At 49.1% G+C, this 17,126-nt stretch overlaps 1 protein-coding gene across 1 annotated transcript in view; it reads right to left on the reverse strand.

Moving 5' to 3' along the window:
• LOC117009673 (alpha-actinin-4-like) overlaps positions 1-17,126 on the reverse strand; it is a 50,285-nt gene that overhangs the window by 25,120 nt on the left and 8,039 nt on the right. Inside the window, exons 2-7 of the mRNA XM_033083987.1 lie at positions 8,386-8,500; positions 7,403-7,522; positions 5,429-5,515; positions 4,186-4,273; positions 2,871-2,949; positions 2,715-2,796 (exon numbers count right to left, since the gene is read on the reverse strand). Coding sequence (XP_032939878.1) covers positions 2,715-2,796; positions 2,871-2,949; positions 4,186-4,273; positions 5,429-5,515; positions 7,403-7,522; positions 8,386-8,500 — 571 coding nt within the window. The remainder of the gene's footprint in view (positions 1-2,714; positions 2,797-2,870; positions 2,950-4,185; positions 4,274-5,428; positions 5,516-7,402; positions 7,523-8,385; positions 8,501-17,126) is intronic.

Genomic DNA, 17,126 nt, shown 5'->3' on the forward strand with positions numbered 1-17,126 from the left:
CCATTAATTTCCCATGGATTCCAACGGATTTCTCATGGATTCCCATTAATTTTCCATGGATTCCCATTAATTTCCCATGGACTTCAACAGATTTCTCATGGATTCCCACAGATTTCTCACAGATTCCCATGGATTCCTATTAATCTTCCATGGATCTCCCACTAATTTTCCATGGATTCACATTAATTTCCCATGGATTCACATTAATCTTCCATGGATTCCAATGGATTTCTCATGGATTCCTACAAATTTCCCATGGATTCCCATTTTCCATGGATTCCAATGGATTTTCCATGGATTCTCATTAATTTCCCATGTATTTCCACTAATTTTCCATGGATTCACATTAATCTTCCATGGATTCCAATGGATTTTCCATGGATTTCTCATGGATTCCCACTAATTTTCCATGGATTCCCACAGATTGCTCATGGATTCTCTTTAATTTCCCATGGATTCCCATGGATTTCTCATGGATTCCCACTAATTTTCCATGGATTCCCACAGATTGCTCATGGATTCCCTTTAATTTCCCATGGATTTCCCATGAATTCCAATGGATTTCTCATGGATTCCCATGGATTTTCCATGGATTCCCATTAATTTCCCATGGATTCCAATGGATTTCCCATGGATTCCAATGGATTTCCCACGGATCTCTCATGGATTTCCCCCAGATCTGGCAATGCCAGGCAGATTTAACCCCTCATGAGCCAGCTGGGAGCGACCCCAGAGCCCCTCCCCGAGCGACAGCGGCCGTGGCTGCAAGAGAAGCGAGCGTGAGAGCCCAGAGAAAATTCCAGAAGGAGGAGGAGGAGGAGGAGGAGGGGAGGAGGAGGAAGGGCCGGGAGGAAGGCCCGGGCGGGGCCGGACGCTCCCGGTACCTTCTGGGCCCCGGAGAAGGCGTGGTAGAAACTGGACACGTAGGTCATGATGGCCTTCTCGTCCGGCCGCGCCGTGTTCACGATGTCTGCGAGGAACCGCACCGGTTAAACTGGGACAGACTGGGAACGCAAACCGGGAACGCACCGGGGAACGGGGCTGAGCCTGGGGAATGGGAATGCTGCTCCCAAATCCTGGGGGATCCACGGGGCGGCGCTGGGTGGGGAAAATCAGGGGGAGGTTGGGAGGAGCCTCTGTGGGTGTTGGAATTGGGGGGTCCATGAGTTGTGGAGTCCTGGAATTTTGGGATCCTGGAGTTGTGGGGTCCTGGAATTGTGGGGTCCTGGAATTGAGGGATCAAAGAGTTGTGGGGTCCTGGAATTGAGGGGTCCTGGAATTGAGGGATCCAAGAGTTGTGGGGTCCTGGAATTGAGGGATCCAAGAGCTGTGGCGTCCAAGAGTTGTGGGGTCCTGGAATCGAGGGATCCTGGAATTGTGGGATCAAAGAATTGAGGGGTTCTGGAATTGTGGGGTCCTGGAATTGTGGGGTCCTGGAACTGTGGGATCCAAAAGTTATGGGGTCCTGGAATTGAGGGATCTAAGTGTTGTGGGGTCCTGGAATTGTGGGGTCCTGGAATTGAGGGATCCAAGAGTTGTGGGGTCCTGGAATTAAAGGGTCCAAGAGTTGCGGGGACCTGGAATTGAGGGATCCAAGAGTTGTGGGATCCTGGAGTTGTGGGATCCTGGAATTGTGGGGTCCTGGAATTGAGGGATCCAAGAGTTGTGGGGTCCTGGAATTGAGGGATCCACAAGTTGTGGGGTCCTGGAATTGAGAGGTCCTGGAATTGTGGGGTCCTGAAATTAAAGGGTCCAAGAGTTGTGGGGTCCTGGAATTGAGAGGTCCTGGAATTGAGGGATCAAAGAGTTGTGGGGTCCTGGAATTGTGGGGTCCTGGAATTCAGGGGTCCTGGAATTGAGCGGTCCTGGAATTGAGGGATCAAAGAGTTGAGGGGTCCTGGAATTGTGGGGTCCTGGAATTCAGGGGTCCTGGAATTGAGGGATCCAAAAGTTGTGGGGTCCTGGAATTGAGGGATCAAAGAGTTGTGGGGTCCTGGAATTGAGGGATCCAAGAGTTATGGGGTCCTGGAATTGTGGGATCAAAGAATTGAGGGGTCCTGGAATTGAAATGTCCAGGACTTGTGGGATGCTGGAACTGTGGGATGCTGGAGTCCTGGAATAATGAAATCTGAGAATCCTGGGATCCCAGAAAAAGGGAATCCCAGATTTGTGGGATGCTGGAATTGTGGGGTTGTACAACTCTGGAGTCCTGGGAGTTCTGTGCTCCTGGAATCAAAGAATTATGGAATTCCCTCTGTGGGCTGTGGGAATCCTGGAACTGTGGGAGCAGCAGGATCCTGGAATTATGGGGGATCCTGGTGGTGATGTCTGAGAATTGTGGGATCCAAGAATTGTGGGATCCCTGGATTGTGGGATCCCTGGATTGGGTAATTCCAGACTTTAGGAGTCCTGGGGTTACAGGACCTGAGAACTGTGGGATCACAGAACTGTTGGATCCAGGGTTTTTAATGGACCCTGGAACTACAGAATCCACATGGCTGTACTGGTTAAACTGGGAACAAACTGGGGGGGATATCCCTGGCAGAATCCCGCTCTGAGGATCCCAAATCCTGGATAAATCCACCTGGGCAGGTGGGAATTGGTGCTAAACAGAAAAAACTCAGGTTAAAGCAGCAGTTCCCTCCAGGATTGCCAGGAATTCCAGCCAGGGCCTGGAAGAGATCCCAGGGAATTCCAGGGAATTCCAGACTTACCCTCGGCATCCAGCATCTTGGGAATGTCCAGGTACTTCTCAGCCACCTCAAAGGCGTTGTTGAGGTTGGTGACAGGATCATCCTGGGGGAGGAGAGGCTCTGTGGGTCAGCAGTTCCTGGAATTCCCGGGGTTTTCCTGGGAAAGGGGGGATTTACCTTCCGCAGCTTGTCGTACTCGATCAGCTCCGGGCGGTGCCGGTGGATGAGGGCGTTGAAGGCCAGCCCGTCCTTCCAGCTGTGGGAAAACAGGGATCAGAGCCCAGGAATGCATGGGGAAAATGGGGATCAGAGCCCAGGAATGTGCAGAGAAAATGGGGATCAGAGCCCAGGAATGCATGGGGAAAATGGGGATCAGAGCCCAGGAATGTGCAGGGAAAATGGGGATCAGAGCCCAGGAATGCACAGGGAAAATGGGGATCAGAGCCCAGGAATGTGCAGGGAAAATGGGGATCAGAGCCCAGGAATGTGCAGAGAAAACGGGGATCAGAGCCCAGGAACGTGCAGAGAAAATGGGGATCAGAGCCCAGGAATCCATGGGGAAAATGGGGATCAGAGCCCAGGAATGCACAGGGAAAATGGGGGTCAGAGCCCTGGAATGTGCAGGGAAAATGGGGATCAGAGCCCAGGAATGCACAGGGAAAATGGGAATCAGAGCCCAGGAATGTGCAGGGAAAATGGGGATCAGAGCCCAGGAATGTGCAGGGAAAATGGGGATCAGAGCCCAGGAATGCGCAGGGAAAATGGGGATCAGAGCCCAGGAATGCACTGGGAAAATGGGGATCAGAGTCCGGGAATGTGCAGGGAAAATGGGGATCAGAGCCCAGGAATGTGCAGAGAAAATGGGGATCAGAGCCCAGGAATGTGCAGGGAAAATGGGGATCAGAGCCCAGGAATCCATGGGGAAAATGGGGATCAGAGCCCAGGAATGCACAGGGAAAATGGGGATCAGAGCCCTGGAATGTGCAGGGAAAATGGGGATCAGAGCCCAGGAATGTGCAGGGAAAATTGGGATCAGAGCCCAGGAATGTGCAGGGAAAATGGGGATCAGAGCCCAGGAATGCACAGCGAAAATGGGGATCAGAACCCAGGAGTGCACAGGGAAAATGGGGATCAGAGTCCAGGAATCCATGGGGAAAATGGGGATCAGAGCCCAGGAATCCATGGGGAAAATGGGGATCAGAGCCCAGGAATGTGCAGGGAAAATGGGGATCAGAGCCCAGGAATGTGCAGGGAAAATGGGGATCAGAGCCCAGGAATGCACAGGGAAAATGGGGATCAGAGCCCAGGAATGTGCAGGGAAAATGGGGATCAGAGCCCAGGAATGTGCAGGGAATTTGGGAATTGTGAGCCTGCCTGAGCCCAGCCTGCCCTGAGGAGTTTGGGGAAGGGGAAGAGGAGGAGGAGGAGGAGGAGGAGGAGGAGGAGGAGGAGGAGGAGGAGGAGGAGGAGGAGGAGGAGGAGGAGGAAGGACCTGATGTGGAAGTTCTGCACGTTGACGTTCTTGTACGGAGCCGTTTTGCGCTGGCACCAGAGCAGCAGCCCCTCCTTGGCCGAGGTCTCTGCGGGAACAGGGATCAGAGATCGGGGGGATCCCGGGGATGGATCCCGGGGAGGGATCCCGGGGGTGGATCCTGGGGATGGATCCCACAGTTCCAGGGATGGATCCTGATAATGGATCCCACAGTTCCAGGGGCACACCCACAATCCCAGGGGTGGATCCCACAGTTCCAGGGGCAGATCCCACAGCCCCAGGGGCAGATCCCACAGTTCCAGGGGCAGATCCCACAGCCCCAGGGGTGAATCCCACAGTTCCAGGGGCAGATCCCACAGTTCCAGGGGCAGATCCCACAGCCCCAGGGGTGGATCCCACAGTTCCAGGAGCAGATCCCACAGCCCCAGGGACAGATCCCACAGTTCTAGGGGCAGATCCCACATCCCCAGGGGCAGACCCCACAGCCCCAGGAGCAGATCCCACAGCCCCCGGGGTGGATCCCACAGCCCCAGGGACACATCTCACAATGCCAGGGGTGGATCACACAGCCCCAGGGGTGGATCCCACAGTTCCAGGAGCAGATCCCACCGTTCCAGGAGCAGATCCCACAGCCCCAGGGACAGATCCCACAGTTCCAGGGGCAGATCCCACAGCCCCAGGGGCAGATCCCACAGCCCCAGGGGCAGATCCCACATCCCCAGGGGTGGATCCCACAGCCCCAGGGCAGATCCCACATCCCCAGGGGCAGATCCCACAGTTCCAGGGGCAGATCCCACAGTTCCAGGGGCAGATCCCACAGCCCCAGGGGCAGATCCCACAGTTCCAGGGGCAGATCCCACAGCCCCAGGGGCAGATCCCACAGCCCCAGGGGCAGATCCCACAGCCCCAGGGATGGATCCCACAGCCCCAGGGGCATATCCCACAGTTCCAGGGGCAGATCCCACAGCCCCAGGGGCAGATCCCACAGCCCCAGGGGCAGATCCCACAGCCCCAGGGATGGATCCCACAGCCCCAGGGGCATATCCCACAGTTCCAGGGGCAGATCCCACAGCCCCAGGGACACACCCCACAGCCCCAGGGCCCCAGGGGCAGATCCCACAGTTCCAGGGGCAGATCCCACATTCCCAGGGACACACCCCACAGCCCCAGGGCCCCAGGGGCAGATCCCACAGTTCCAGGAGCAGATCCCACAGCCCCAGGGCCCCGGGGCAGACCCCGTTACCTTCCACGGAGATGTCCTGGATGGCGAAGCGCAGGATGATCGTCCAGATCATGCCCAGCGTCATCTTGGCGTTCCCATCCACGATCTCTGCAGGGAAAACACCCCAGGGTCAGCAATTCCAGCTGGGAATTCCCAAACTGGGGGAGGCAGAGCCTCCTGCAATGGTGGAGTAAAAAAATTATGGGATCCCATAATTAATGGAATTAATTAGGGAATCCTACAGTAATGGGATGTGGGAATTAGGGGATCCTGGGTTTGGGGGGCATTACAACACAAAGTTATGGGGTCCTGGGATTAGGGGAGGCTGGAACTGTGGATGCTGGAATTACAGATCCCAAAAATTCCTGGATCAACACAAATACAGAATCCTGGGATTGCTTGGGCTGGAAACGATCCTGAAAAACCACAAATCCCACAGGGAAGGAAGCAGGGAGGGGGGAGGAACCTCAGGCTCCTCATCCTGATGCCATCAACATTCCCAAGGGTGCCTCCAGCAGCCCCAGCCCTTGTTTGTGTGGTTTTGGGAATTCCTGGCACGGGGGCAGGCGCCGGGCGGCTCCGGGGCCGGTCGGGACTCGCTTGGCTCGGGGCACGCGGAGCCTCCCCGGGGATTGCCGCGGATCCAGCCCAACAAACCGGCCTGGCCACAGCCCCTGCCAGGAGGAACTGCCAGGAGACACTGCCAGGAACCACAGCCACAGCCACAGCCACAGCCCCTGCCAGGAGGAACTGACAGGAGACACTGCCAGGAACCACTGACAGGAACCACAGCCACAGCCACAGCCACAGCCACAGCCACAGCCACAGCCACAGCCACAGCCCCTGCCAGGAGCCACTGCCAGCAGGGCCTGCCCAGCCCTGGGGAGATCCTGGGGGAGATCCCACAGAGAACGGCCCCAAACCCACAGGGATCCCACAGGGAACAGCCCTGATCTCACAGGAATCCCACAGGGAACAGCCCTGATCCCACAGGGAGATCCCACAGGGAACAGCCCTGATCCCACAGAGATCCCACAGGGAACAGCCCTGATCCCACAGAGATCCCACAGGGAACGGCCCTGATCCCACAGGGAGATCCCACAGGGAACAGCCCTGATCCCACAGGGATCCCACAGGGAACAGCCCTGATCCCACAGGGAGATCCCACAGGGAACAGCCCTGATCCCACAGGGAGATCCCACAGGGAACAGCCCTGATCCCACAGGGAGATCCCACAGGGAACAGCCCTGATCCCACAGGGAACAGCCCTGATCCCACAGGGATCCCACAGGGAACAGCCCCAATCCCACAGGGATCCCACAGGGAACAGCCCTGATCCCACAGGGATCCCACAGGGAACAGCCCTGATCCCACAGGGAGATCCCACAGGGAACAGCCCCAATCCCACAGGGAACAGCCCTGATCCCACAGGGATCCCACAGGGAACAGCCCCAATCCCACAGGGAGATCCCACAGGGAACAGCCCCAATCCCACAGGGAGATCCCACAGGGAACAGCCCTGATCCCACAGAGATCCCACAGGGAACAGCCCTGATCCCACAGGGATCCCACAGGGAACAGCCCTGATCCCACAGGGAACAGCCCTGATCCCACAGGGGGATCCCACAGGGAACAGCCCTGATCCCACAGGGAACAGCCCTGATCCCACAGGGAGATCCCACAGGGAACAGCCCTGATCCCACAGGGAACAGCCCTGATCCCACAGGGAGATCCCACAGGGAACAGCCCCAATCCCACAGGGAGATCCCACAGGGAACAGCCCTGATCCCACAGGGAACAGCCCTGATCCCACAGGGATCCCACAGGGAACAGCCCCAATCCCACAGGGAACAGCCCTGATCCCACAGGGATCCCACAGGGAACAGCCCTGATCCCACAGGGAGATCCCAGGGGAAACAGCCCCAATCCCCAGCAGATCCCAGCAGTTCCCAGTAGATCCCAGCGGATCCCAGTGGATCCCAGCGGATCCCTCACCCTCAGCCCCGATGGAGACGAGCTTGACCCCTTTGCTGGCGATGAAGTCCAGGGCTTTGTTGACGTTGTTGATCTTGTGCACCCTCATCTTGCCCCGCTCCGGCTTGGGCAGCCGCTCCCCTGCAACGGCACCAGGCTCAGGCCTAAGGGTCTGGGTCAGGCCTAAGGGCTCGGAGTCAGGCCTAAGGGCTTTGGGTAAGGCCTAAGGGCTCTGGGTCAGGCCTAAGGGCTTGGGGTCAGGCCTAAGGGCTCGGGGTCAGGCCTGAGGGCTTTGGGTCAGGCCTAAGGGCTTGGGGTCAGGCCTGAGGGCTTGGGGTCAGGCCTGAGTGTTTGGGGTCAGGCCTAAGGGCTCGGGGTCAGGCCTAAGGGCTTTGGGTCAGGCCTGAGGGTCTGGGTCAGGCCTGAGCGCTTTGGGATCAGGCCTAAGGGCTCTGGGTCAGGCCTGAGGGCTCTGGGTCAGGCCTAAGGGCTTGGGGTCAGGCCTAAGGGCTCGGGGTCAGGCCTAAGGGTCTGGGTCAGGCCTAAGGGCTTTGGGGTTGGAATAAAGGATCTGGGCCAGGGTTAAAGGGGTTTGCCTGGGATAAAGGGTTTGGGGCTGGGATAAAGGATTTGAGTCAGGCCTAAGGGCTCTGGGGCTGGGGCAATGGGTTTGGGGTTTCTGGGCCCAGCTGAAGGATTCTAGGCCCAGTTTGGGGTTTTTGGGGCCCGTTTGGGGTTTCTGGGCCCAGTTTGGGGTTTCTGGGCCCAGTTTGGGGTTTCTGGGCCCTGTTTGGAGTTTCTGGGCCCAGTTTGGGGGTTCTGGGCCCAGTTTGGAGGTTCTGGGCCCAGTTTAAGGATTCAGGGCCCAGTTTGGGGTTTCTGGGCCCAGTTTGGGGTTTCTGGGCTCTGTTTGGGGTTTCTGGGCCCCGTTCAGGGGTTCTGGGTCCCGTTCGGGGTTTTGGGCCCAGCAGAAGGATCCCAGGGGTTCGGGGCCCAGGCCTGACCTGAGATGACCTCGAGCAGCAGCATCAGCTTGAGCCCATCCCGGAAATCCTCGTCGATGTTCTCGATCTGCGTGCCCGCCTTGCGCAGGTGGGAATTGCACCAGGCCGTGAACGTCTGCGGGGCCACAGCGGCGTCAGCGCGGGGTCGGGGTTGGGATTTGGGGTCTGGGGTGCAGGGTTTGGGGTTTGGGGTTCAGGGTTTGGGGTTTGAGTTTGGATTTGGGGTGCGGGGTTTGGGGTTGGGGGAAATCGGGGATGGATTCCACTGGGAGTGATCCCATTGGGAATGATCTCAAGTTACTGATCCCACTGATTGTGATCCTGAGTTATTGATCCTGCTGGGAATGATCCCATTGATCCCACTGGGAATGATCCCATTGATCCCACTGGGAATAATCCCAGATTGTTGATCCCAGCAGGAATGATCCCATTGATTCCAGCAGGAACAATCCCCACTGATCCCACTGGGAATGATCCCCACTGATCCCACTGGGAATGATCCCAAGTTATTGATCCCAGCAGGAACAATCCCCACTGACCCACTGGGAATGCCCAATCCCACAACCCCCAGCTCCAGTCACTGTGGAGCTTTTGGGGCAGATTTTGGGATCAGGAACCTCCCCCAGGGATCTGTGTCTGCCCCAACCCGGGACTGGGCTGTGGGGATTGCCCAGAACACCCCAGGATTGGGTTTGGTTCTGGGTTCCAGGGTAGTGCCAGGTTTGGGTTCTGTTCTGTCCCAGGGCAGTGCCAGGTTTGGGTTCTGTTCTGTCCCGGGGCAGTGCCAGGTTTGGGTTCTGTTCTGTCCCGGGGCAATGCCAGGTTTGGGTTCTGTTCTGTCCCGGGGCAGTGCCAGGTTTGGGTTTGGTTCTGTCCCAGGGCAGTGCCAGGTTTGGGTTCTGTTCTGTCCTGGGGCAGTGCCAGGTTTGGGTTCTGTTCTGTCCTGGGGCAGTGCCGGGTTTGGGTTCTGTTCTGTCCCAGGGCAGTGCCAGGTTTGGGTTCTGTTCTGGATTCCTGGGGCAATCCCAGGTTTGGGTTCTGTTCTGTCCCGGGGCAGTGCCAGGTTTGGGTTCTGTTCTGTCCCAGGACAGTGCCAGGTTTGGGTTCTGTTCTGTCCTGGGGCAGTGCCAGGTTTGGGTTCTGTTCTGGACTCCCAGGGCGGTGCCAGGTTTGGGTTCTGTTCTGGATTCCTGGGGCAATCCCAGGTTTGGGTTCTGTTCTGTCCCAGGGCAGTGCCAGGTTTGGGTTCTGTTCTGGGCTCCCAGGGCAATCCCAGGTTTGGGTTCTGTTCTGGATTCCTGGGGCAATCCCAGGTTTGGGTTCTGTTCTGGATTCCTGGGGCAGTGCCAGGTTTGGGTTCTGTTCTGTCCCAGGGCAGTCCCAGGTTTGGGTTCTGTTCTGTCCTGGGGCAGTGCCAGGTTTGGGTTCGGTTCTGGATTCCTGGGGCAATCCCAGGTTTGGGTTCTGTTCTGTCCTGGGGCAATCCCAGGTTTGGGTTCTGTTCTGTCCCAGGGCAGTGCCAGGTTTGGGTTCTGTTCTGTCCTGGGGCAATCCCAGGTTTGGGTTCTGTTCTGTCCTGGGGCAATCCCAGGTTTGGGTTCTGTTCTGTCCTGGGGCAATCCCAGGTTTGGGTTCTGTTCTGTCCTGGGGCAATCCCAGGTTTGGGTTCTGTTCTGGATTCCTGGGGCAGTGCCAGGTTTGGGTTCTGTTCTGTCCCAGGGCAGTGCCAGGTTTGGGTTCTGTTCTGTCCCGGGGCAATCCCAGGTTTGGGTTCGGTTCTGGGGCGGCGGCGCTGACGACTGAGGGCGGCTCTGGGCGGTGCCGGGACTTTGGCCGGCGGGGCCAGGCCCGTGCGTGCCTGTGCCAGGCGTGGCCGGGCGCGGCACCGGTAACCCTGACAGCAGCACCGGTAACCCTGGCACTGGCACCGTCAGCACCGGTAACCCCGACATGAGTACTGTCAATGCAAACAAACACTGACAACCCTGACACCGGTACCACCGACAAACACCGGCACCATCAGCACTGGTAACCCTGACATGAGCACTGTCAATGAAAACAAACACTGACAATCCTGACACCGGTACCAGCAACACCAATAAACACCGGTACCAGCAACACCGACACCGGCACCATCAGCACCGGTAACCCTGACACTGATACTGCCGGTACCGGTAATCCTGACACCGGTACTGCCAAGAAAACATTGACAACCCTGACACCAGCAACCCGGTACTGTCAACCCAGTACCACCAACACCGGCAACCCCAACAGCAGCACCACCAACCAACACCAGCAAAGCCAACACCGGCACCGCCAGCACTGGCAACACTGATACTGGCACCACCAACACCGGCAACCCCAACAGCAGCACCACCAACCAACACCAGCAAAGCCAACACTGACACCAGCACCACCAACCAACCCCAACACCGGCACTGCCAACACCGGCACTGCCAACATCGGTAAAGCGCCACGGCACACGGAGTTGGGCCTGAATCACCCCAGCACTGCTCGGATCCAGCTCAGATCCTGCTCAGATCAGACTCAAATCCCACTCGGATCCTGCTCAGATCCCGATCAGATCCTGCTCAGATCCCACTCGGATCCCGCTTGGATCCTGCTCAGACCCTGCTCGGATCCTGCTCAGATCCAGTTTAGATCCCACTCAGACTCAGATCAGATTCAGATCCTGCTCAGATCAGACTCAGACCCCACTCAGATCCTACTTGGATCCTGCTCAGATCTAGTTCAAATCAGACTCAAATCCCTCTCAGATCCCGCTCAGATCAGACTCAGATCCTGCTCAGATCCGTTCAGATCCTGCTCGGATCCTGCTCAGATCCTGCTCAGATCAGACTCAAATCCCTCTCAGATCCCACTCAGACCCCGCTCGGATCAGACTCAGATCCAGCTCAGATCCAGCTCAGATCCTGCTCAGATCCCCACTCAGATCCTGCTCAGATCAGACTGAGATCCCACTCAAATCAGACTCAGATCCCTCTCAGACCTGCTCAGATCCAGCTCAGACTCAGATCAGATTCAGATCCTGCTCAGATCCGCTCAGATCCCTCTCAGATCCTGCTCACATCAGACTCAGATCCAGTTCAAATCCCACTCGGATCCTGCTCAGATCCAGCTCAGACTCAGATCAGACTCAGATCCCTCTCAGATCCCAACTCAGATCTTGCTCAGACCAGACTCAGATCCAGCTCAGATCCCACTCAGATCCTGCTCAGATCACACTCAGATCCCGCTCAGATCCAGCTCAGATCCAGCTCAGATCAGACTCAGATCCTGCTCAGATCCAGCTCAGATCAGACTCAGATCCAGCTCAGATCCAGCTCAGATCAGACTCAGATCCTGCTCAGATCCAGCTCAGATCCAGACTCAGATCCAGCTCAGATCAGACTCAGATCCAGCTCAGATCCAGACTCAGATCCAGCTCAGATCAGACTCAGATCCCTCTCAGATCCAGCTCAGATCCTGCTCAGATCAGACTCAGATCCCTCTCAGATCCAGCTCAGATCCTGCTCAGATCCCGCTCAGATCAGACTCAGATCCAGCTCAGATCCCTCTCAGATCCAGCTCAGATCCCTCTCAGATCCAGCTCAGATCCAGTTCAGATCCAGCTCAGATCAGACTCAGATCCCGCTCAGATCAGACTCAGATCCAGCTCAGATCCTGCTCAGATCCCTCTCAGATCCAGCTCAGACCCAGCTCAGATCCCTCTCAGATCCAGCTCAGATCCAGCTCAGATCCAGCTCAGATCCAGCTCAGATCAGACTCAGATCCCGCTCAGATCAGACTCAGATCCAGCTCAGATCCAGCTCAGATCCAGCTCAGATCCAGCTCAGATCAGACTCAGATCCAGCTCAGACCCAGCTCAGATCCCGCTCAGATCCAGCTCAGATCCTGCTCAGATCCCTCTCAGATCCCTCTCCAGGGTCCCTTCCCCTTCCCCTGCAAACCCCAAATCCCTCCCCGAACTCATTCCCCTAAAAACCCCAAAAATTTCTGTGCTGGGCAATCCCAGCTCTGCCCCCCAGCCCCGGGATTTGGGGGATTTGGGGATAAAATTTGGGATAAATCCCGAATTTCTGTGCAGGGGATGCCCCCCAGCCCCGGGATTTGGGACCTTTGGGGATAAAATTTGGGATCAATCCTGACTTTCCCTGGCCACAAACAACTCCCAGAAATGGCTAAAAAAGGAGATTCCGCCCCGGCCTCTGGAATTTCCTTCCCACGGAACCGCGGCCGAGGCGTTTTCCAGGCATTGTGTCGGGAGGGGGCTGGGACGGGGGAACCCCTCCCAAAATCTGGGAAAAACATGGAATTTATATCCACAAAATGTGGGGAAAAATATGGAATTTCTATCCCTAAAATCTGGGAAAAACATGGAATTTTCATCCACAAAATGTGGGAAAAACATGGAATTTACAGCCACAAAATGGGGGAAAAACATGGAATTTACAGCCACAAAATCAGGGAAAAACATGGGATTTACATCCCCAAAATCTGGGAAAAATATGGAATTTTCATCCACAAAATGTGGGAAAAACATGGAATTTACAGCCACAAAATGTGGGAAAAACATGGGATTTCTATCCCTGAAATTGGGGAAAAACATGGAATTTACATCCACAAAATCTGGGAAAAACATGGAATTTACATCCCCAAAATGTGGGAAAAACATGGAATTTCTATCCCTGAAACTGGGGAAAAAACACGGAATTTACACCCACAAAATGTGGGAAAAACATGGAATTTACAGCCACAAAATCTGGGAAAAACATGGAATTTACATCCACAAAATGTGGGAAAAACATGGGATTTCTATCCCTGAAATTGAGGAAAAAACATGGAATTTACACCCACAAAATGTGGGGAAAACATGGAATTTACAGCCACAAAATCTGGGAAAAACATGGAATTTACATCCCTGAAATTGGGGAAAAAACATGGAATTTATATCCACAAAATCTGGGAAAAACATGGAATTTACACCCACAAAATGTGGGAAAAATATGGAATTTCTATCCCTGAAATTGGGGAAAAAACATGGAATTTACATAGACAAAATGTGGGAAAAACATGGAATTTACATCCACAAAATGTGGGAAAAACATGGAATTTACATCCACAAAATGTGGGAAAAACATGGAATTTATATCCACAAAATCGGGGAAAAACATGGAATTTCCACCCCTAAAATCTGGGAAAAACATGGAATTTTCACCCCTAAAACCTGGGGAAAAAAACCAGAATTTCCACTCCTAAAATCTCAAAAAACCTGAATTTCCACCCCTAAAATCTGGGAAAAAAACCTGAATTTCCACTCCTAAAATCTCAAAAAAAACCTGAATTTCCACCCCTAAAATCTGGGAAAAAATTGAATTTCCACCCCTAAAATCTCAGAAAAAACCTGAATTTCCACCCCTAAAATCTGGAAAAAAATTGAATTTCCACCCCTAAAATCTGGGAAAAAAACCTGAATTTCCACCCCTAAAATCTTGAAAAAAATTGAATTTCCACCCCTAAAATCTGGGAAAAAAACCAGAATTTCCACCCCTAAAATCTCAAAAAACCCTGAATTTCCACCCCTAAAATCTGGGAAAAAATTGAATTTTCACCCCTAAAATCTGGGGAAAAAACCAGAATTTCCACCCCTAAAATCTTGAAAAAACCAGAATTTCCACCCCTAAAATCTCAAAAAAACCTGAATTTCCACCCCTAAAATCTGGAAAAAAACTGAATTTCCACCCCTAAAATCTGGAAAAAAATTGAATTTCCAGCCCTAAAATCTGGGAAAAAATTGAATTTCCACCCCTAAAATCTTGGAAAAAACCTGAATTTCCACCCTTAAAATCTTGAAAAAAATTGAATTTTCACCCACAAAATGTGGGGAAAAAACCTGAATTTCCACCCCTAAAATCTGGGAAAAAATTGAATTTCCACCCCTAAAATCTGGAAAAAAACTGAATTTCCACTCCTAAAATCTTGGAAAAAAATTGAATTTCCACTCACAAAATCTGGGAAAAACATGGAATTTCCACCCCTAAAATCTGGGGAAAAAAACTGAATTTCCATCCCTAAAATCTTGAAAAAACCAGAATTTCCACCCCTAAAATCTTGAAAAAAATTCAATTTCCACCGCTAAAATCTGGAAAAAAATTGAATTTCCACCCCTAAAATCTCAAAAAAAACTGAATTTCCACCCACAAAATCTGGGAAAAAAAAACAGAATTTCCACCCCTAAAATCTTGAAAAAAATTGAATTTCCACCCCTAAAATCTGGAAAAAAACTGAATTTTCACCCCTAAAATCTGTGAGTTTGATCCCCAAAATTCCTCCTGGATTTGCTCATTTTTGGGTCATTTTTGGGTCATTTTTGGGTCATTTTTGGGACATTTCTGGGACATTTTTGGGTCATTTTTGGGACATTTTTGGGTCATTTTTGGGTCATTTTTGGGTCATTTTTGGGACATTTTTGGGTCATTTTTGGGCCATTTTTGGGTCATTTTTGGGACATTTTTGGGTCATTTTTGGATCATTTTTGGGTCATTTTTGGGTCATTTTTGGGCCATTTTTGGGTCATTTTTGGGTCATTTTTGGGTCATTTTTGGGTCATTTTTGGGTCATTTTTGGGTCATTTTTGGGTCATTTTTGGGACATTTTTGGGTCATTTTTGGGACAATTCCAGGTGGTTTTTGGGTTTTTTTTCACCCCCAATCGCAGCTCTGAGCTCGTTAGGACATTAATTAATGAATTCATTAATTGCTTCCCCCATGGCCCAAATTCCCAAAATGGGGCTGAAAGAAAATTCCAGAGGGAATAAAAACCCAGCCAGGCGTGGCTGTGAGCGGGGTTAATTAAGGGCATTTGCATAATTAACGTAATTAACATAATTAATTAACATCATTAACGGGGCAGGAAGGGGGAGCAGAGGGGAAGAGGAGGAAAAATTGGGGGAAATGATTCAAAATCTGCAAAAAGTGGGGAAAAAAATGTGGGAAAATGGGAAATAAAATAAAATAAAATAAAAAATAAAATAAAATAATAAAATAAAATAAAATAAAATAAAGTAAAATAAAATAAAATAAAATAAAACAATAAAATAAAATAAAATAAAATAAAATAAAATAAAATAAAATAAAAAATAATAAAATAAAATAAAAAATAATAAATAATAATAAAATAAAATAAAATAAAATATTAAAAAGTAAAGTAAGAAAAGTCACCCATAAATCAGGAAAAATGATCCAAAATCTGAAAAAAGTGGGCAAAAAAATGTGGGAAAATGGGAAATAAAAGAGAATAAAATAAAATAAGATAAAATAAAATAAAATAAAATAATAAAATAAAATGAAATAAAATAAAATAAAATAAAATAAAATAATAAAATAAAATAAAATAAAATAAAATAAAATAAAATAAAATAAAATAAAATAAAATAAATAAAATAAAATAATAAAATAAAATAAAATAAAATAAAATAAACAAAAATAAAATAAAGTAAAATAAAACATTAAAAAATGAAGTAAGAAAAGTCACCAAAAATCAGGAAAAATGATTCAAAATCTGGAAAAAGTGGGCAAAAAATCGGGGAAAATGGGAAATAAAAGATAATAAAATAAAATAAAATAAAATAAAATAAAATAATAAAATAAAATAAAATAAAATAAAATATTAAAAAATAAAATAATAAAATAATAAAATAAAATAAAATAATAAAATAAAATAAAATAATAAAATAAAATAAAAAATAATAAATAATAATAAAATAAAATAAAATAAAATATTAAAAAATAAAGTAAGAAAAGTCACCCATAAATCAGGGAAAATGATCCAAAATCTGAAAAAAGTGGGCAAAAAAATGTGGGAAAATGGGAAATAAAATAAAATAAAATAATAAAATAAAATAAAATAAAATAAAATAAAATAAAATAAAATAAAATAATAAAAAAAAAATAATAAAATAAAATAAAATAAATAATGATACAATAAAATAAAATAAAATAAAATAAAATAAAATAAAATAAAATAAAATAAAATAATAAAATAAAATAACAAAATAAAATAAAATAAAATTTAAAAATAAACAAAATAAAATAAAATAAAATAATCATCCTGAAATCAGGGAAAATTATTCAAAATCTGTAAAAAGTGGGCAAAAAATCGAGGAAAATGGGAAATAAAATAAAATAAATAACACAAAATAAAATATTAAAATAAAATTTAAAAATAAATAAAATTAAATCTAAAAATAAATAAAATAAATAAAATAAAATAAAGTAAAATAAATAAAACAAAATAAATAAAATAAAGTCAAATAAAATAAAAATAAAAGAAATTAAAGAAATTAAAGAAAAAAAAAAAGAAAGAAAAATCATCCTGAAATCAGGGAAAATGATCCAAAATCTGCAAAAAGTGGGCAAAAAAATGTGGGAAAATGGGAGATAAAACAGATAAAAATAAATTTTAAAAAAATAAAATAAAATAAAATAAAATAAAATAAAATAAAATAAAACAAAATAGAATAAAATAAAATATAAAATAAAATAAAATAAACAAAATAAAATAAAATAAAATAAAATAAAATAAAATAAAATAAAATAAAATAAAATAAAATAAAATAGAATAAAATAAAATAAATAAAAAATTAAAAAATAAAGTCAGACAGGTCACCCAGAAATCAGGGAAAAAGGGCAAAATTTGGGAAAAAGGAGCAAAATTTTGGG

The sequence above is a fragment of the Catharus ustulatus genome, chromosome 34, assembly GCF_009819885.2.
Source record: "Catharus ustulatus isolate bCatUst1 chromosome 34, bCatUst1.pri.v2, whole genome shotgun sequence".
Taxonomy (NCBI): Eukaryota; Metazoa; Chordata; class Aves; order Passeriformes; family Turdidae; genus Catharus; species Catharus ustulatus.